At 38.2% G+C, this 21,944-nt stretch overlaps 1 protein-coding gene across 1 annotated transcript; it reads right to left on the bottom strand.

Moving 5' to 3' along the window:
* Positions 1–370: 370 nt before the first annotated feature.
* SERPINB2 (serpin peptidase inhibitor, clade B (ovalbumin), member 2) lies at positions 371–12,757 on the bottom strand. Its single transcript, XM_006756806.2, has 8 exons — positions 12,683–12,757; positions 8,306–8,482; positions 6,422–6,538; positions 5,093–5,221; positions 4,485–4,602; positions 2,417–2,559; positions 1,662–1,826; positions 371–1,332 (listed from the first exon to the last, which is right to left on the bottom strand). Exons 1-8 carry the CDS (start codon positions 12,746–12,748, stop codon positions 928–930), a joined length of 1,320 nt encoding a protein of 439 aa, XP_006756869.2. The 5' UTR covers positions 12,749–12,757; the 3' UTR covers positions 371–927.
* Positions 12,758–21,944: the final 9,187 nt, after the last annotated feature.

The raw sequence follows: 21,944 nt of genomic DNA, 5'->3' as shown, positions 1-21,944 counted from the left end.
TAAAGAATGTCTCTTGTTTTTCCACTTCTGCTCTGCCACCAGCCCATCTTAACTCCTTTGAACTCTCAGATCAATGACTGTGTCCTTGATTCTATGTATGAACCACTGGATTTGGCATTTATTCCTGATGTTCTTGAGGTTTAAACACCAGTGTCCAAAGAATGCTAACTGTTCCTCTGAATTGCTACACCTTTTGCTGCCTTGAAAAGGCAGCTCTAAACCATTTTTCACACAACTCCATTCAATCCCAAGAGTGGGGCTCTGTATAAAAGGGGTGGTTGTCTCTTTGGCTCCTTTATTCTGTACTGACAATCAAGCTATAACAGGTCTTATGATCCAAAGATCTAATAAAATGACAACAAACAAATGATTGTGTGGAAACATATTTATTTATTGTGTATTTGTAATCTTACATCAGTTACAGCCACATCTATGTGATATATAATGTTACAAATGCACATAATATATACTTGCTTGTTGTTCAATGCTATCTTCTAGGTTTTTATCATAGAAGGGGATGGAAAGATACCTACTCATCCTTATCATAAAAACAAATAAATTCCTTAGAAAGAAACATAACCGGTCACCTGTTTTCTGTAACTATATCAGCTACATTAGACAGTTAGCAATAATAAAATTATATAAAATAATAAATAATACAATAAAACTTAATGCTATAAAATAAACAAAGAATAAGGGAGAACTAAATGCGACATCATCCCATTTTAGGAAACCAATTAATAGGGTTGCAATGTTATGTTTGACAGCTGTCTGGTTATTTCTGTATTTATATTTAGTGTGTAGTAGAAAATAGTTCAGAAACACAGAAATACATAGAAAAAATCCCTACATTTTTGGTACTTATAGCAATTCTGAGGCTTATACCTCATGCTACAAAATTCTGTTCAGAAACAGAAACCTCCAACTTTAGGGTGAGACGAATCTGCCAAAAAAGAGAATGGTCTTAGTTGTTTTGTGCATTATAAAGAAGAGGAAAGGATGATCGGCCACAAACTGTGGGCCTCCATGGCCAGTTCTCCCTGACATGATAGCCCCAGTTCCAGCAGTTGCTTCCGTGCCCTCCTCATTGACATCCACAGTGGCTTGATGAAATACTTCAGACAGAAACAGTTCATCTCCTTCTGACATCCCTAAGAAATTGGCCTGGCCCTTGACGAAGGCATCATTCATGCCCATGCTTCTCAGAATGGGTTTGAGTTCATAGTGCTCTTCTAATTTGAACTGAGGGATGTACGCCTCAACATCATCTTCTGCCATTGAGTCTTTGCTGATCCAGTTGTTGAGATTGTCATAAGTTATTTCACCTTCCAGCTACAAATCCAAAAATTAAAAAAGAAAAACACAGTGAGTGCTTAGAAATGAAGGAAAACAACTTCTAAGTCTAATGTTAAAAATCAATGACTTTAATGTTGCTACAATGTGGGTGATATGAAAGTTTAATAGATTGGTAAAGTTTTTGTAAGAAGGTAATAGGTATGACATAAAATGAATGAAAGTTGGAGACATGCCACACTTACTATCAACCAATTCACATATTCATGTAAAAAATTGCACACAATTTCCTAAGGTGTATACATGTTCAGCATAAAAAGCAAGTTTAGTCCCAGAAATCTAAAACAACTAAAGTTGGAATGGCTTACCAACTCCAAGCCAGTAGACACGTTAGCAATTTCATCTGGAAGCAACATGAACATGCTGACATCTCCAGCATATGGCAGTTCTAGAATCTGAACCTTTAGGTCTTCTATGTATCCGATGTTCAGCTTTTCATGCAAGTACATCATCTGCACAGATTTACGCTGAGTCTAAAGCGATTAAAGAGTAAAATATGAAAGTTAATTCTAATACATCAAGAAACTTACAATTTAACATGAAAGAGAATGGGTTCTGCTTTAGTGTTTAAGAAATTTATTTTTAAAAATCAACAAAATAAATTATTTGTATGCAGTATTCTGATCTTACTACCTTTTTCAAGATTGCACCCATTATGGACAATAATAATGATAATAATAAAACATTTGTTTAGTACCTATCATGGGCCAAGAACTCTGCTAAATCTCATTGAATCCTTAACAATAACCTGTGGAGTTCGATATTATTATCCTAGTTTTGATGATTAGAAAATGGAATTCATGGAATATAAGTAAGTAGTAGAGCCTACATTTGAGTCTAGGATTTAAGTATAAAGTCCATGGTTTTTCATCATTACTCATATGACCTCATAAAATTACTGAGTGGTATTCAGTAGCTAGAACAAGTTAATCAACTATCCAATGTCCATAAGTTATAACTAGTACATCATGTAGTGACATTAACAAGTGGTCTTTACTTTTTAATTCTCTGTATTGTCTAATACCCTACAATACATGTTAGGAAAATCTGTCTTGTCTCATACCGAGTTCACACGGAAAGGATAAAGCCCAGTTAATTTCTTCTGAAATGGAGTTTTCCATTTTCCTTTGAAGTAGACAGCATTCACCAGGACCATCCTGGTCTCTGAATCTACAGAACCTTCAGGTAACAAGTTTGAAATTTTACCTACAAAAAAATAAAATAAAGAAAAAAAGATGTCTGTTTAGGTCTCATGATCAAAAACTGTGAAATTGCTATAATTTCTTGAATCTTTTGAGTTGCCATTTAACTCAGAAGACACATTTGGCAAACTCTACAGAGATGTTGATCTTCAAGCTCAAATTTTCCTCTCAATTTATTTAAAGCATAAGTAAAAATCAGAGTAAATTCCTCAGAAGGTTTTCAAAATTCAAGGGAAAATGAAGAAGTAATGCATTTAAAATTTAGAATTACTATCAAAATTGCAGTGGAGATTTTCACTTCCTTTCATATTGTTTTCTCAGTTTTGCAGTTGCATAAAGTTATTTAATTCCATTGGAAATGAAAGATAGTCTCTTAAGGAAGATAATAGTGTCTTTCCACACTATGTCACATAGTGCTCCTGCTAGATCTGGTCTACACAGTCTATGGGTTTGACCCATTGATTCACTCAAGACAATTTTTTTGGAAGTTTAGACTAGACCTATACAAGGAGTAATGCAGATTCATGAGCTGAGCAAGGAGGAAATGTCCTGGTGGGGCTGAGAGTATTATTGCAAGTGACAGTCAAAATCAGTTCTGAAAAATATGTGATAGATTCTGTAATAGAGCTAAATAATACGTAATACTATGACGAAAAAGAGAAGGAAGTAAAAGAGTGAGCCAGAGAAGGTTCTCAGAAATGAAAACATCTGAGTGTGATGCCTTTTTTAAAAAAGTTCTTTAAGAAGTAGCTCATTATAGTGAATACCTACTCTACATTATTTAAACCACTAAATACATTATTTTATTTAATCCTCACAACTACTCTATTAGGTGAGTATTAGTGCCATTTTACACAAAAGAACACCATTGTGAAAGAGGTTAAAAATCTCAAGACTACAGTCTTGGTAACCTAGTCAGGATTCTGTCTCCACTGTCCTCCCCCCTCCAGTCCTACTGACAGTAAAAGGACTAATAAAAAGGTCACTGTATTCTGACCAGCTTCAATATATCTGGTCAATATCTCCGGTCAATACATTCCCCAGGCAATTAAAATTCTTGGTTGCTATTGAAATCTACTAACGTTTTATTTAACTTTATGGTGCGTGTGGCAAAACTAGTATTTGATCATAACAAATGAAACAGAAAATTTTCTCAAATTATTACAAAATTTGGTAAAACAATCAGCCCTGATTACTCCTTGGCATTTTGGCAATACAACTGATATTCATTTACAGCCATTTGGCACAATGCTTAAAGAGAAAATTTATGCTGTTCTCAAAAGGCATAACTTTCATGTGTCTTTAATTTTGCACTTCATTTTTACTTTCACTTCTTTAATCTTCACTTTTCCCATCTCCTTTGTGGCAGCAGTTTGTCAGTGTTTTAGAACAGTGGTTTAAAAATCCAGAATGGAAATGGAGAAGTAATATAAATAGATCAACTACTTTCAGAGAGACAAAAATATTTTAAATTCTATAGCACTTAGTTCATGTTTTTTCCCTGTAATGGTAGCTAAGCAATCAAGACACACAATTATTGCTGGAAATGATGTTTTAACCTGAGAAGTTAAGAAAATCCTTTTTTCTTTTTGTTTTTTTTATTTGTTTGTTTGTTTTTTGTTTTTTTTGTTCACAGTGTCACAATTATTTCAATCCCGATGTTTTCTATATTTGAAAACATCTACCATCTGTCATAGTCTATTCTAATGTAATATCAAAAATCCAATTATTTGAGTACTAAACACATGTCTTCTATTAGTAGCCCTCAATTAAAACACCCACTAAGCTAAATAAGAATAAGGATGCATTAACCAAAGTAACTAGGGTTGAATGAATTTTAAGGGATTAAGGACTAAGTTCAAGGATGGTTTTAAAAAATAGATTTGATTTTCTAAGTGGAAAGAATAGAAAATATTTCCTTGGTTTTACCTTTGGTTTGAGTCTCAACCCAGAAATTAATCTTTTTTCTGGCTCCTTCTGCACATTCTAAGAAGTCAACTTCCTGGGGTTCTGTAGAGTAATATTTCTTAGAGAGTCGGATGTATTCCTTTAAAGCAGAAAAATACAGGAGGTTACCTAGAATATATGCTAAACAAGCCTTTGTACAATTGTGAATTATGGGCTTCCTGTCAAGACTAGAGGACCTGAGGTTGGGGGGCAGTAGGGGTAGAGGTTGACTATGGGAGATGCTGCTGACAAAGAAAATGGTGCAGATTTTAAGTACTCAGTGGACCTCCTTCCCCACACTCCAGTCCCAACACTACTTGCCCTCCCGCACTGTTCACATTATAGACAGCAAATAAGAAGGAGGTGGACCTTGCAGACAGTGACTCTGGAAGTCAGCTGTGTTCCTCCTGACTCACCCTGCAAGTGGGACTTTTGCAGCAGGTAGAGAAGCACCCACAGGGGGAGCACAGGGACACTGCTAAGGCCTTAGGGAGCCTTAGGGCTTACAAGCATGAATCCTAGAGAACAGCTTTGAAAGTGACCTCACTACAGGTTTAGGTCCCTGCATTTGAATAACAGGCTGTACTTACTTCCTTGAATTGCGCAGTCTTCTCTCCAAACAGCTTATTGGCACTTTCCAATATGTAACCCCCCTTGGTCTCATTGATAGCAGAGATGAGATCATGGAAGCCTGAGTGGATTGTATTTTCAGCTTGTACCTTGAACAGAAAGGAGGGATCCTCTTTATATAACATGGGACTGCTAAGTAAGATCTTTCTTAAGCAATGGTATTTTTTATATAATAATAAAATACTGCATTAACATATACTTTTTTCTGGTACTTAAGAGGAATCTCTGAGAAAATACTTTTGATATGGATGTGGTGCAAAACATATAAGATAATGTTTTACTTGTTTCATTATTTTGCCCATAGGTTGGATTTAACCTATGAAATAACCAACATCCTAGAAGAAAGTGAGGCTCCTTCTATTGTTTAGTAAACCTTAAGGTCTCTAAGGAATTTTTATATTAAAATGTTACTTTACAGATGTTACTTTACAAGAGATTATTTGGTTTTGGGTTATGGGCTCACAATGCAATATTCACTCATTTGTCATAGAACTGTACCTAAAGTTTGTAAACAGGATGATGGACATGGGACTCAGTCATAGCAGAAGACTTACAGGTGACTGACAGCTGTCTCCAGAGACTTGGCTGCATCTCTATACATGGGCCCTCTCCACCTCCTTTAGCCCTCAATTCCCTCTGTAACAGCCAGAAAACTATGGGAGATATTGCCACATAACCTTTCTCAGGAGTGTAATTATGGAAGTTGGTACCAATAGGAACACATCTGTGTCTGTTCCTGGATAGCTGATAATTAACGAATGGAGTATTGAGAAAAGATCATACTACTTGAGATAGATGATAGATAGATAGATAGATGATAGATAGATAGATAGATAGATAGATAGATAGATAGATAGATAGATATGGGGGATATATAAAGGTCATTGGCCTCTTATGAAGTCATTGAACCTGACCTTCTTCATTCCTCAACTATTTGTCACTCCTTATCCTTTCTCCTCTGGAAGTCTGCATTCATGCTTGTGTATTCTAGGAGTCTCTCTACCATAGTTTTAGAATAAATTACACAAACCCAACTAGAGGCAGGATGGTGTGACATAATTTAGAAAGAGTCTTGGCCTAGAAGTCAGGAAGTCTGCATTCTGCTCTAGCTCTGTCCTTTTTTTTTTAGCAGTGAGACCTTAGAATATTTACTTAAAGATTCTGCGTTTTTTTTTTCCAGAAGTGCGGGGATCTGCACTAAGTTCCTTCTCAGTTTAATATCATGACTTTAAGACAAGAAGATTTTAGAAATGAACTACAAAAGAAATATGAATGAATGAGTCATATACCTTCAAAATAGCATCAGGATAAGTGACCTGCATCTGCTGCATGAGCTGACAGCTGGTGTCATTCTCTGGGGTCACTGGGGTCACTTCAGGGACTCCAACATTGTTAAACTGAAGCACCTACAATTGGAATTAGAGGGAATAATTATATTACATTTTTCTGCTAAATTACTTAACTTTTAAACCATTGCCAACAGGTACCTCTTCGTTGACCGATGTCTAGTTCCCTGTCATCGTGTATGGGATACAAACACAGATACCTTTTATTTGTAATATGTGTCAGTCAACCTAAATTTCCCTCACAGGAATCAGTATGATGTATTTTATACTAATCTATATACTACTCATTAGTCTCTAGGCTCAGAGAGCTTCAATGCCTTCATAAACACTGTCAAAGCCACCATTTTAAACACAGATAGGTCTTGTTCCCAAAGTTTGTGCTCCCTCCTCAAAGCCAAAGAGCTTCCCCTCTTGCTTTTAAGTAGGGAATTAACCAAATTTGCTTTTGAATTTTGAAACCTGTACATGCAGCAGAATTACCAAAAAAAAAAAAATGACTTAAAATCCTGGCATAGTCCCATGTGCTCAAGCACTTTCCAGGTACAGAGAAACTGTCTTGTGCCCAGAGCAACCCATAAGCTACTTTTCTTTTGGTATCAAAATCAATGGTTTTATTTAACAACTTAGAGTGCTTTATATAGCATATGCCTTAAGAACGCATTGCTTCAGAGTGCTAGTGATTTCTTTACTTTTAAAAAATTAAGACCCTGATGTGTTCTAAAGTTGTGCAGTTTACTGTCTTTATTTTTTCAACACAAAGGAAATAAAGAGGAAGGAGGGTTGCAAAATGTTGCTGGCATCAGAGTTGAGCAAACTGAGTTTTGTTGTAAGTCTTGATGTTTAAACTGCCTCAAACACAGAGAGTGCTGCAGCTATCCCTTTCCCACTGCGAGGACATTGGCCAACACTCTCACTCTTCAAACAAGGTCCATTCTAAATGGGTCACCGTGTACTTGGGAAGGATATATACACACTCAGACGCAATTCTCACGGGAAACCCCAAGGTAGCCAGTGGCATTTTGGTGTGACTGAAAGCACAATATATGCCTGTGAGAAACCAGAGCATTCAATGTTAATGTTCATGTACATGTGCGTGTAAAAGAATTTTAATTACAGGATGACCTCGTCTGGGTCACTGACCTAGGAGATAATAGGATCATGTGAATTTTCAATGTGTTGAATTCATCCCATAGGAATATTGCAATGTGCAGTTGAAGTAGTCCGTTGTATTTTTAAGGCCCAAGCCTCAGTAAAAGGGTCCCCTGCCTGAGCTTTGTCCATTAACTCAGGAAGGAAACCAGCTGCTGGACACCCTTTCCATCTTGATTTTGAAGACTGACCATCATGCCGGGCCGCATTTTGCTGACATGATCTCACGGGGTTGATAGCCTGGCTGAGTCAACATTGCTCTCCTTGTATCTCCAAGAGTGTGGTGACCACGGCTCTGGGACATTCTTTTCTTTTTTGTGACACTCTCTTAAAACTATTCAGAGTAATTAATTCCATTAATAAGCAACAAACACAAAAAAGATATAAAGAATGAAAAACACTTTCAAACATTAGAATATTATAATGCAAGATGTTGTCAGTATTCATCCTTGCAGCCCTGCAATATAAGAAACTCCTATATGCCTTCTGCTATCTACAGTCAATGGTTCATGATTTGCCTAGTGTGTAGATTTGAATCTAAGGAACTAATGTTGTAATAGCCGGTGATGATTGCTGACCTTGAGATTGCCAAGATATCTCAAGCCCACACTCAGAGCAATTCTACAATTTGGTTCAGGAATCATTCAGTCCGTATTTAGAGTTTCAACAGAAACTTACCTTTGCCATCTGGTCTGCAGTGTTGCCTTTGGCACCCAGGTAGACCATGACCATGGTGGATGAGATGCTCCATGGAGAGAAGAAGAGATTCTGGGTGGTGCTTGTATTTGCCAGATGCTTAAAGAAATTGATGGCAAAAATTGTGTTTGCCACATAAAGGTCTTCCATTGTTTCAATCTAGAATGAAAGTGAGGAAGAAAACACAGCTCTAAAAGATGAGACAACATTTTGGGTGATGTCATTAGAGGTGTAGTACAGGCTGTACCCTGCACATGGTAGGGGCTTCCTCTCCGTTCTGCCTTCATGGAACAATAAGAAGTAGAGCAGGGATAGCATTAGGGTTATGTGACCCATTCAGCCATATGGGCCCCAAACTTGGTGCAAAACTGTGCTTTTACCATCTTGAAATTCTCAGTAATTTTAAACAAGGGGCTCTACATTTCCCTTTTACATTGGATTCTGCAAATTTTGCAGCCAATCCTGAGATGTAGTAAACATTCTTATGATGAGTAGTAACACTTTATATAATAATGATAATAACAGCAATAACAATAAATAGCATTTACTGAGTCTTACTATATAAGAGAGTCTGTTCTAAATATTTCACCTGTACTAACCATTTTGTACTTACTGAAACCCTATAAGGAAACCCTAATTCCTCTTTTACAGAGGAAGAAACTACTGCACAGAGAAGATAAGAAAAGTAACCAATGTCACTTGACTAGGAATTGAAGTCAGGTGGGTGACCTCCAGGGTCATGCTCTCAACCTCTATGATACACCGGCAAATACACACTACACACACAGGAAACTTCACACATATTCAAACATATGCCACCTGCACACATATTCATGTTGTCCCCCATTGAGATGGTAAATCTTCTTTTAAATATCCTACTTGTGGAAGTAGCTTAGACTCATTGTTTGAGAATTGGAGCTTTCATAGTACTACTCATATCTGCCCCCCTACACACACACACACACACACATACACACACACACCTATCACAGCCTTGCTACAAAGAGCTTCTAATGCCGAGTTCATTATTGCGAGTGCTGGGAAGGCTCCTTTCCTCTCCTGCCACAAGCTAGCAATGAAGTCAATGCCATACAAACTGTGCGACCTTATACAAGTTAGTTAACCTCTCTGAGCATCAGGATGGAACCTATACTTTCAATGAAGGTAGCACTGTAAGAATGATCCTGGATATCTCATAAACACACACACACACACACACACACACACACACACCAGATCAACCATCTGAAGAAAAATGACAGACACACCTTCCATGACCAAAGCCTTCCCATGCAGCCAAATGCTTGGACACGCCCAGATGTGTGGGAGTATCTGTGGGTACTGGCCAATGATCATCTTTTTGGCTGCATGTTATGCTTTTGTAATGGCTTATAACACACCCTACAATTACCAAAATATATGTGTATCAAACAACATGGACACTCATCATTCCACAGGAAACCGTCTTGTGGAAGTGGTTTCCCAGAACTGGGGAGGAGCTGGGAGGCCCCCAAGATGAGGCATGCCCTGCAGCTCTCGCCTAGGCTCACCCAGCAGGGCTTCCTAACCTGGGCCAGCACTCGCTTCTCTGCCTAATCCATGTCTCATGTGAACACTTGGGTCATGAATATTTCTTTTTAAGAAAGTGATTGCACTTTGTATCAACATTTCTCATTAGAAACACCACCTGAATGTATGTTGTCAAGACAAACTAGTAAATTAAGTAAAGCTTGTCTCTGAAACTCCCTCACCTCTTCTTCTCATTTTATCTTCACAGGATCTCTATGAGGCAGATACTATGATCTTCATTGAGAGTATAGGTTCCATCCTGATGCTCAGAGAGGTTAACTAACTTGTATAAGGTACACAGTGTGTATGTAATTGTGCAGGGATTTAAGCCTAGGTCCCCTTCAAAACCCACTCTATCCAATGTCCCACACTGCCTTACCTGCTGCTGTTCAACTTCGCTCTACAGTGTAAGAGTTTAGGCAAGTTTGTCACTTGAGAAATGCTAGAAAGAGGAAATAAGAAGAGGAAGTTTGCAAGTCTGTAATGCTCCTAGAAGGCTTTTTAAGTAAAAAGTCACTATATTTTTTTCTCTTGCTTCATCACTGACATTAGATTAACTTGAGTGGCTCAGAAATGTGTTTCCCCTTCCGCTTTCCAATTTTAAAGTGTCTTTATAATCTTATTGGGTAGATTTTTTTTGTAAAATATCTCAATATTTTGGAAATGAACTGAGAATTAATAAACAAAATATTTCTTTAACCCATGTGAAAAGAAAAACAAATAAGTGATCAGAACCAGAAAAGTAAATGTAGGCTTCTCTTGCAGCTAATTCTTTATAATAACCTGCATAGTCGGTCTCCTGGACACTAAGAAAATTTAAGTGTCAAGAGAAACTATCAGAGAGGGCTGTTAATGCCAAGTTAGGATTTCAGGTGGAAAAAAGGAGATAAGGACAACATTAAATTATCCCAATGCATTTACCTCTTTTAAAAAGAGTTGAAATTTTATTGGTAAAATAAGGTACAATTAACTGAATTTAACATTAAAAAATATATGCCTATATTGCAGCTACCAAACTGAGTTGTTTTGTTTAACTTGCATAATTTTGTCCCCAGAAAAGCACAGTAATTCCTGTTATACAGATGAAAATATGAAGATGTAGATTGCACAGCTAGTCAGTTTCGAAGCCTCAACTAAATCTCAGCCTTCTGATTGCAAGATGAGGGCTTTTCCTACATGAGACTTAAGAAGCTTATAGTTTTAGAAATCTCTGAAGGCATACATATACAGTGTCCATTGACCCTGAGACAAGTCCAGGGTTTACATTTAGGTGGGTGAGAATCTGCCTAAGACAGTGGTTCTCAACCTTGGCTGCACATTAGAATCACCTGGAAATCTTTTTAAAATCCTGATTTCTGGGCCTCATCCTCTGAGAATTTCCAGTTTCTGTTTCTTTGTTATGTTGTGGCTCCACCCCACTTAACAAAGACACAGAAATTCTCGAGGATGAGGCCCAGAAATCAGGATTTTAAAAAGATTCCCAGGTGATTCTAATGTGCAGCCAAGGTTGAGAACCACTGCTCTAAGACAATGTAAATTAAAGTCACAAAGTGACATCAAATAACACCATCGCCCAGAACAGGTAGCACCTGTTGTGAATTTCTTAAGAGTAAGTCATACAACTTCATTAGCTCCTAAGTGTGATGCTCGTAACTCATGTTTAATATTATCCTTGAGAAGAATGATGGAAAGCATTTGAGGGGCGGGGCTCCATGACGTTTGTGGCAGTTCCTGCTACACAAGTTGACAAATGTGCCACTGAAACTTGGCACAGGTCATGAAGAGCTCGGGAGGTGCCCCACTACCACAGCCCCTCTTCATGTTGGCACTGGATGGTAGCTTTGAACTTTCTGTGGCATTTAAAACAAAAGTTTTTATGACTACACACTGCAAATAGTTTGAAGTTGACCACAAAAATCCACAAGAACAAAGAAAATAATAATTCCAAGGAAATTTCCTGTTCAAAACGACCAAATTTCCCCCTCTTTTAAAAGGAGTTGAAATTTTATTGGTAAAATAAACACACACAAACAAAATAAAAAACAGTTTCTGGTATTTGATGACTTTCATAGTGAATAATTGCCTATTTGTGGAGTGCTGAATTATTTATTGCACTATTACTTCAGTCAATTCAACAACAAGTTTGGCAGATTTTTCCCTTTCCCTAAATTGACCAAATATTGAACTAAATTCAATACATATATTCTGGTATTGAACTGACCCAACCCAAAAAGCTACTAATTTCTGATTATTTTAGATGGAAACTCAGTCATCTTTTAATTTTCTAAATATGTATGTACAATTGATAAATTACTTTCAATTGCTTAAATGAATGTTTTAATTACCTTAACTATTCTTATTAAATTGAGTGTCAAAACACTAGCTAGTAAAGAATATACTTATTCTAGCCTGCTCGACAAAATTAACATCACAACTTTAATGTACATTTTAGTTTGCTTAATGTTACATAGGCATTTGTGGCTTCTGAGATTCAAGATCAAGACACACACACACACACACACACACACACACACACACAAACTATCGTAGCCATGCTACAAAAGAGCTTCCGATGCTGAGTTCATTATTGGGAGTGCTGAACAGCTATAAATTTATTTCAAATCTTGCACTAAAATATTTTCAATTAAACAACTAAACAAGAAAGCACCACTAAATTTTTACTGATCCTCTAAAAACATTCCACGTTTTAAATTTCATTATATTAGTAACACCAGGATGAGGGAAGAGAAACAATGAGACCAGAGTTCATAGAGATAGTCATGGAAATACCTTGCTATTCTCTGAGGTGCTGGCTGACAGGAAACGGTCCTCCAAGAGTTGTTTGAGTTCAGACATGGTGATGACTGGTTTTATAAAGCATGGCCCCTCCCACAGAGCAATTTTTTTCTCTCTCTCTTTCTAATCTGTATCCTTTGAGTGATTCAACATTTTACTCAGAAAGAGCTTGTTTGCTAAGGTATCACTTCAGAAATTTGTTGGGAGGATGACGTCACTCAGAGACTTATGAATTTGGCAATATCTACACATGCCTGTTAACATTAGCTAAAGCCTGTCAGCCTCAGTTTAAAGGGTCTTTCTCTATATCTTCATTGAACAATAGTACTAAGTTCAACAATATCCCTTCTATCTTTCCACAGGTTTGTCCTGTGGGCTCTTTGTAATACATAAAGGCAATAGAATTCTTCCTTTTGCTTCTAGCAACTGCTTAGGGGTCCTTTGGTCATGGGAAGAAAAAGAAAACTACTATCTTTCTCAGAAATTCTCTATTTTAAAATATTACATTTATCTCAAGCTATAATTTCCTAAATAATTCTGGCTTCCACTCTAATCTCCTGCCACCAGCCACACCCAATGCTCTTTTCATATGACCTTGTTTAGAACATAGATCTTATCTATTGAACAGTGGAAATCCATGGTATAATTTGATTTTTATCTCTAGGTAAATAATGGATGTTGATTAGAAATTGTGATGTTAAAAACTTGATTGAGAAAATCGCATGTTTTTCTTAGACCCAACCAAAGGAATTTGTGGAACAAAAATAAGCAAAAGGTATGCATGAAAATATAATTTGAGTTCAGAGATATTCATGCTGTTAGAGCTTATTGAAAAGTGTTTGAAACACATTGTAAAGATGGATTCACTTCTATTCTCTTTCCTTTTATGTTCAAGAAGTCCCAAAAGAGGTAGTATGAAGAGAAGTAAAGGCACCATGCTTCTTCGCTGGCGTGGGAAGCTCCATGTCTGTACAGGGGGAGCTGGGTGGACAATCTGAGGTGTCAGTGAAACCAAGACTGTGGGTTTGAATCCTTTGTGAGTCCTTCTCAGTTTGGCTGTGGGCGATAGAGCCAGATTTATCCTTACCTCATCTTGCTAGTGTGAGTTTCCGGTCAAAAATGAGTGGGAGGCATGGAACAGCTGACATATCTCAGACAGGAAGGCGGGGTGGGGGGGAGACGGGAAGAGATTAATCGAAGAGCTCATATACATATATACATAACCAATGGACACAGAAAACAGTGTGGTGAAAGCTTGGGTGGGGCAGGGGTTGGGAGAAGGGGAAATTGGGGGACATCTGTAAATAATGTCAAGAACAAGATAAAATTAAATTACAAATAAATAAATAGTTAAAAATAAAAAAATGACTGGGGCTACTTAACCCAAACCCCTCATTATCGTTAGAGGGACAATGGCATAGGAGTGTTCTTCAGAAACTTTGTCTGGAAATCAAAAGCCAAATCACAATCATGTGCCTCTTAATGACGGAGATAAGTTCTGAGAAATGCATCTTTAGGTGACTTCATCATTGTGCAAACATCATAGAGTACACTACACAAACCTAAGTGGTATAGCCTACTACCTCGGTTATATGGTATAGCTTACTGCTTCTATGCTACAAACCTATGCAAAACAACATGGGATTAAATCAAGCAGAAGAGAAAATAATATAATCAAAAAAATGGGATGTATGAAGCTGCTGCTATGTTACAGGACACACTGTTTTATACCAAACTTTATTTTTTTTTAAGTATAAAGAGCACAGTTTAAAATAACAATAAAAATATAGTATAATAAGTACATAAACCAGTAAGATAGTGGTTTATTACCATTATCAAGTATACTATACATAACTGTGTGTGCTATAGTTTTATATGACTGGCAGTGCAGTAGGCTTGTTTACACCATCATTAACAAAACATGTGAGAAATGACCTTACAATGGTTCCAATGTCCCTAGATAATGGGAGTTTTTAGCTCCATTTATAATCCTATGGGACCAACATTGTGTATGCTATCCATCATTGACCAAAATGTCATTCATTATATGATACATGACTGTATTTGAGTGTTTAATTGATGGAAGAGCTCAGGTTCAAAAAGAAAAAGAGCTGGAAGTCCACCCCCAACAATGATCCTTCAACAATTCAGTTCCTTTATTAGACCAAAGGAACAATCAATGGCTGCCTACAAATTTTAATATCCCTTGGTTCTCGGTCAATTCTCTGCCATTGCTTGGTAGTCTAGGTCTCTCTCCCTTACCTATCTCAGTCCCCTGGAGGGCCCCCACTGGCAACATCTATGTGACTAATCTATTCAACGGTTTCTTAACCACACTTGGTGAATGTGCCTAGAATTTTGTTTCACTCACTTTTCAGGCTCTACTTTTTCCATCTCCTTCCTTCACTCTAACTCTCCTTCCCAAAGGGAATGTCATCCTTCCTTCTGCCTGCTGATCCAAATCTTGTACCTCATAACTTTCATGAAATCCAGTCTCACTTCTACAATCCTCAGTGAACTCCTGCTACATAGAACTGTAATTTTTATGGTTATTATTAATTAATTAATCTTGTGTATTCTAGTTGTTTCATCTGAGTTGGGCTTCTATCTCTAACTAGATTCTATACTTATTTCTCCTTCAGCAGCAAGAACAGTGCTGAGCGTCAATGGGTACTTACTAAATATTTTTTGATGAATTGAGTAAGGTGTTAAAGCTCTTTAGAAGGGCCCTAAACTGTGATGAGCAAAGATGTGGACTCTGAGAAACTCAGAAAAGTTTTATTTGAAATCTCCCCCTCCCCCCACTTTTTAGTTGTATAAACCTGCACTGATTTCTCAACCTTTCAGAGCTTTAATTTTCTAATAATACTATATGGTTGGTACCACTAATTGACTACACAAAAACAATCCATATTTGCTGTCCTTCTTCCTTATTTTGTTTAAGTATCATTTTGAGATTTCTTGATATTGAGAAAGGAGGACCTATTTTCTGGTCTAGGGGATGGCTGCATAACCAGGTATGGTTAATGAGATGTGGACGAAGTCTGCTGGGGAATGTTTTGGGAAAATTTTCCTTCCCTATAAGAGAGATACATGCAAAGAGAATCTTCCCTACTCTTCCAACCTGACTTTGAGCATGGTTGTCTGAGTTGTGATGCTATAGCCATATTGGGACAATAGAGGAAAGGGGAGGTATTTGAAGAGATGCCAAACCAGAGCTCTGACATCACAGAACTCCTAAGCCAAAATGGAAACCACCCACCCCCAGGTTTTGTTCTCATTGCATGAGATAAGAAATAATAAGTTTGTATTGTCTAGGCATTGTTAGACACCTTATGTCCTCTGTCATCTGCAGCCAAATTATTCTTAAATGACACAGACTTTTGTGAAGAATAGATGACATAATGTCTATTAAGTACTTAGCATATTATCTTTCATATACCAAGTGCTCCATAGTGTTAGCTGGTATGACTGAGTGATGGTTAGTGGCCAGAGATAGAGTTGCCTTTCTGCCTAGATTAGAGAAATTTTATGAGTTCAGCAGAAGAAAAGATGTTTGCATGGCAAACAATTGGAGAAAGTTGTAAAAGACAGTATATGATTAGGAGCCCAAATGAGTGGCACCAATGGTGTGTGCCATAGGAAAGAGGGGAAGAGATTGAGAAATGTGCGTTAGGACCCCCCAAAAAGGTTGCGATAAGTGAAGTAAAATGATTATTGAAAGGAAAAGATGCCGAAACCGGTTTGGCTCAGTGGATAGAGCGTTGGCCTGCGGACTGAAAGGTCCCAGGTTCAATTCCAGTCAAGGGCATGTACCTGGGTTGCGGGCACATCCCCAGTGGGAGGTGTGCAGGAGGTGGCTGATCGATGTTTCTCTCTCATCGATGTTTCTAACTCTCTATCTCTCTCCCTTCCTCTCTGTAAAAAATCAATAAAATATATTTTTAAAAAAGAAAGGAAAAGACCCTGAAATTATAGAAGTGAAAAGGAAAGATCATCGAGTGGCTGTCTGAGGTCTGCCTGGAGCAGAGTCAGTGTTATAGGGAAGAGATAGGAAACTGAATAGATAGTATCTTACAGAGGGACTGATTTCAGACTGAGTTGAGATCTAGTCCAAAACCCACCTACTGCAAACTCTGGAGCAGAGAAGTGTCTTATAAAAAGTGGTGTTTTAATATGAAAATCTGGAAAGGCTGGGAGAGGAGGAACCAAAGGTGGAGATACCTCTTAGGAGATCATGGCAATAACTCATCAGTAATCAACTAGAAGAAAGGGTCCAGCTACTGTAAAGAGTCTCTGAATTAAGGTCTCTCAAATGACCTGAAATAGTATATGCTACAGTTTTAGGGCAGATCACTTCTAAGGAAGTTGAGAATCCTATATAATAAAAGCCTAAAATGCTAAGTGTCTGGTCGTCCAGTCGTCCGTTCAACCAATCAAAGTATAATATGCTAATGATATGCTAAGGCTGCTCAACTGCTCACTATGACATGCACTGACCACCAGGGGGAAGATGCTCTGACTGGTAAGTTAGCTTGCTGCTAGGGTCCAGCCAATAGGTAATGAGTGAGATTTTGCTGGACATGCCCTCCTGTGTCCCTCCCCAGCCTCGATAATGCACTGGTGGGTTCCCTCGGCCTTGCCTGTGCCCTTTCAAAATCCAGGAGCCCTCAAGGGATATTGGAGAGCCAGTTTCAGCCCAATTCCTCTGAACATAGGAGCTTCCCTCTGGTGGTCAGTGCGCTTTCTCAGGGAGAGCACAGCTCAGCCAGAAGCCAGGCTCCCGCTAAGCCATCAGTCAAACATCCCCCGAGGGCTCCTGGACTGTGAGAGGGTGCAGGCTGGGCTGAGGGACCTCCCCCTTCCCCCAACATCCTGAGTGCATTAATTTCATGCACCGGGTCTCTAATAGTAAAATAAAATGTCTTTTACCTGCCCATCCAGTGTGGTTCAGTGGTTGAGCATCAACCTATGAACTAGGAGGTCACTGTTCAATTCCCAGTAAGGACACATGCCCAGGTTGCCAGTTTTGTCCCCACTAGGGGGTGTGCAGGAAGCAGCCTATCAATGATCCTCTCTTATCATTGATGTTTCCATCTCTCTTTCTCCCTCTCCCTTTCTCTCTGAAATCAATAAAAAAATATATATTTTAAATGTCTTTCACCTTCTCATTTTCTTATCTTCTAGAAAAATGTGTACAAAGTAATCTTAAGTGGAAAATATGATATAAAATTATATATGCTGTATGACTCAACTATATAAATAAAATATGTGCAGAAATATGACTTGAAGGAAATACATCAAAATGTAAAGAGTGGTTATCGCTGGGTGGTAACTTTATAGATATTTGCCATTGTTTTCTTTATACTTTTTTATACTTCAAAAATTTCTCACATTTTCCATAATAGATAGGCATTGCTTTTAAAATTGGAAATACCTTATCTAAGTATCTATATTGAGGTGTTCTCTTCCCAGGAGCACTATAATAAATCATGCGTAAAGAAGAAATAATACCCCAAATTTAAAAAAAGAACTTTACTCATAAAGTTCTAATATTCTAATTTGGAGATGGCATACACTGTGCATTTTCTCTGAAATGCCTATCCAACTATGATTGAATGGCCTTTACAGTTCACTATTCAGTGTCTGTCTACTTCGGAATGGTAAGCACCATGAGTTCCACATAGTCTTTCCCAATGACTGGGACAGGCTCTTGGTTCGTAATGAGTGCTCACTAAATGTTTGCTAAATGACTTACTTATGCTCAGCATATTGCAACATATTTCTATTCTCTTCACTTTACTGGTAGATGTCAAATATAGAAATTTTAAAAATGTATCATCTCTATATCAGCAGTAATGTCACCACTGAAATTATCCAAAGCATGGCATACTGGTAATTGTAGGTCAAAAAGGAAGTTTTGTTTTGACATAAAATTCCACAGAATAATCTTTTCTTATTAATGAATTTCAGTTAAATATATTAAAACACTGTTTTTATAACAAAAATCACTAATACTAATGAGCTGTAGTATTTAAGTAGCATGGTTTGCTCTACAAATTTGAGTAGCTGTTGCTGTGAGCAGGACCAAATGTATGTGAAGGTAGTCACCTCAATGGTGTGAATTCGGGGTCCCTTTGACTAAGACAGCCTCCATAATATACTTTCTAAAATATCTTTATCAGAGAGTATAAACATCCTATATAATAAAAGCCTAATATGCTAAGTGTCAGTTGTCTGGTCGTCCATTCAACCAATCGAAGTGTAATATGCTAATGATATGCTCAACCATTTGCTATGACATACACTGACCACTAGGGGGAAGACAGTCTGATCGGTAGGTTAGCTTGCTGCTGGGGTCCGGCTGATTGGGACTGAGCGAGATGGGCCAGACACGCCCTGGAGCCCTCCCGGGGTCTCTTCCCCACCTCTGGCCAACTTCCCGCATGCCTCCCCAGCCCCTATCTTGTGCACCGGTGGGGTCCCTCGGCCTGGCCTGTGCCCTCTGGCAATCCAGGACTCCTCAGGGGATGTTGGAGAGCCCGTTTCGCAGAACAGGCCAAGGGACCCCACTGGTGCACAAATTCATGCAACGGACCTCTAGTCTTTTATAATTAGCAATTAAACTTGGTATGTTAATGACTCTGGGAAAATAATACATGTATTTAAGTTCCTGCAGAGAGGATTTTGATGGAGTGGAGGCAGAGTGGTCCAGGAAGCAGTTTCAGCGTGTGAGAAGAGGATAAACAGAAGATTGGGAGTGGGCTTGGGCCCCAGAAAGGGGTCAGTCCCAGAATCCAGGGAAACAGAAAGCAAACCTCGCCTACTTTAAGATATTGCCCTGGGCCAGCCATGAGTGTGAGAAAGTTTGCACATGAAACAAGCTTTGTTAGGGAGTGTTAATACCTCAGTCAGATATTTATCTTGTTGCCAAGTGATAACCCCAACATAGATGCCACAGTCGGTAGACTGTGGGAACAAATACCCAGTATTCTGTGAGTCAGCACTTGAAAAAACCGATCACCATCCTAAAACTTGTCATGCCAAAAGCACTCAAAGAGAAATGACACTTTCAGAACAATTTCAAAATGCATTGTGAATCATGAATTCACCCTTCATACACTCCAGGTGAAACTCTATGCTTGCAGTGATACATTTCCTTCATGAGTCTAATGATATAACATTACACTCATAACCACAATGGGAGCATCATCCAACTTTCTATTATTCTTGGATTATTTGTGGATAAATGGATTACTGTAGTACTTAACAAGTCTTAATTCAGCCACTCTCTTCTCTAGTATATCCCTAGCACATCTCAGCCAATATTGTATGCCTAATAAAAGTAACACATTTCAATGTTAACTTTCATGAAACATACTAAAAAGGTGAACATAAAACCACATAATCATATAATAAATTCCAAATCTAGATGTCAATTACTTCTTTTTACCCTTTTACGGATTTCTGTGTTGTTGTTTTGTCATTAAGAGTAGATAAAAGACCAGAGACCAATCCACACTCACTACTAAAATATACACATGATTCACACACAGACTTCAGAATTGGTCCCATCTAAAATGACTGGGAGAATCGCTTGATTTCTAGGAAGGGAATGTCAAAGAAAAATTAGAGGAATGGCAAACTGGTGGTGCATTTTATCGCAGGATTGGACAGAAGAATTTGCATTGTCTTCAAATCATGACAGCCTTATTTAGGCTTGTGTAAAAATGAGGAGGAGGGAGGGGAGATTATTGCTCAGTTATTCCCCTGTTAATTAGTCATAATCCATGTAATACATGGACAGGAATATGGAAATGGAAATATAATGTGTGAGTGACTGGGAAGGAGGAAAGGAGAGGAGACAAGAATGGCTCCTACCACTCTATCTCCAGCATTGACCTCTCCCCCAATGTTGGAACTGCCAAATCTAGCCTGCTAGTAGTGGACATCTCACTTGACTGCCCATGGCCACTCCAGTTTCAACATGTCCAATATTGGACAAATCATCTCCCCATCATTTTCCCAGACATGTTTATCCTCGCCTACTTCCCATTTGTCTACTGGTCAAAATAAGAGCAACATCCTGGACTCCTCTTTTTATGTACTTTCATATTTATCACTTAACAAGTCCCACTAATTTCAGGTTTGAGTTACTTTTCTCTAAAACTATTACTCTGGCTCTGGTCTTCATCACTTCTGGCCTGTTCTCCCTGTCTCTAGTGTCTTGTCTCTTAAGCCATAAACTTAACATACTTATTATGTGAATCTGACCTAGTCATCACTCTTCTTAAAATTCTTCAATGAGTCCCCATGAAATACAGGATGAAGTGCTAACTGGGTTCACATGAGTCCAAGACCATCTGTGATTTGGCTCCTGCCTTCCTCTTTACATGCATTAAATTCAAGAGTCTGGATAAGCTTTTATCATAATATCTGGCACAAAGTAGGAACTCAATGTTGTTAGCATTAACGATCACTATAACTTTTACCTATTGCTGTACTTAGATAATTGTATTAAAGTTTTATCTTTACATATTTTTCTCCATTAAGTCTTTTAAGAGCAGAAACTATTTCCCTTAGTTCTTAGTATAATATGTGCTCATTGGGGTTGCCTACCTAATTTTTTTTTTTACCTAAGCTGAACACAGACTTTTGCATCCCAATTTTTATGCTCCCTAGCACTACTGAGATAACCCCCAAACTAGGCTTTCCTTCTCTTCCCCCCTCTCAATGAGAAAAGACAACTATCTTCCAGGATAGGGAGAAGTTAAGGTTGAATCCCATAAACTAGAGCTGACACAAATGTTGGAATTCTGGGTTTAGGAGCTTGGGGAACTTGAGGGGCAGGTGCTGGGAGAGGACTCCATAGGCAAAATAACTGGAACCTTGATCTTGGATAACTGCAATAGGCAGCGAAGGGAAAATATCTCCTCTTCTCCAGGGCTTGGGTGGAGGTGTCAAAGGAGCTGAGATCACAGAATTTCTAAGATGCGCACAAGTATCAAGTACTAAGAAAAGAAGCAAAGAGCTAAGAGAAGAAAGTAAGGGTTAAGGCCACAGGAGGAGGACTCACAAGGGAAGAAAGCTACTTAATTTTCCTCAATTTTCCCAGTTTTGTTTTGGATACCTGACTACAAACAGAAACAAATAAAACTTTTAATGGGGGGGGGCGGAATTGATGATGTTGCTAAACACCATGCACCATGTAGATTACATAAAATTTGCAAGAATATTGGCTTCAGGGAAAGAAATA

The sequence above is a fragment of the Myotis davidii genome, unplaced genomic scaffold (genome assembly GCF_000327345.1).
Source record: "Myotis davidii unplaced genomic scaffold, ASM32734v1 scaffold11, whole genome shotgun sequence".
Lineage (NCBI taxonomy): Eukaryota > Metazoa > Chordata > Mammalia > Chiroptera > Vespertilionidae > Myotis > Myotis davidii.
The sequence above is the reverse complement of the archived record's forward strand: the minus strand, read 5'-3'. Positions and strand labels throughout refer to the sequence as shown.

Excerpts from the sequence above, each read along its gene's own strand:
- SERPINB2 (XM_006756806.2), bottom strand. The coding sequence starts at position 12,748 with ATGTCTGAACTCAAACAACTCTTGGAGGACCGTTTCCTGTCAGCCAGC. Across the intron at positions 8,483-12,682 it reads GCACCTCAGAGAATAGCAAG|ATTGAAACAATGGAAGACCT; the intron begins GTATTTCCATGA and ends CTTTCATTCTAG. Across the intron at positions 6,539-8,305 it reads CTGCAGACCAGATGGCAAAG|GTGCTTCAGTTTAACAATGT; the intron begins GTAAGTTTCTGT and ends TTCCAATTGTAG.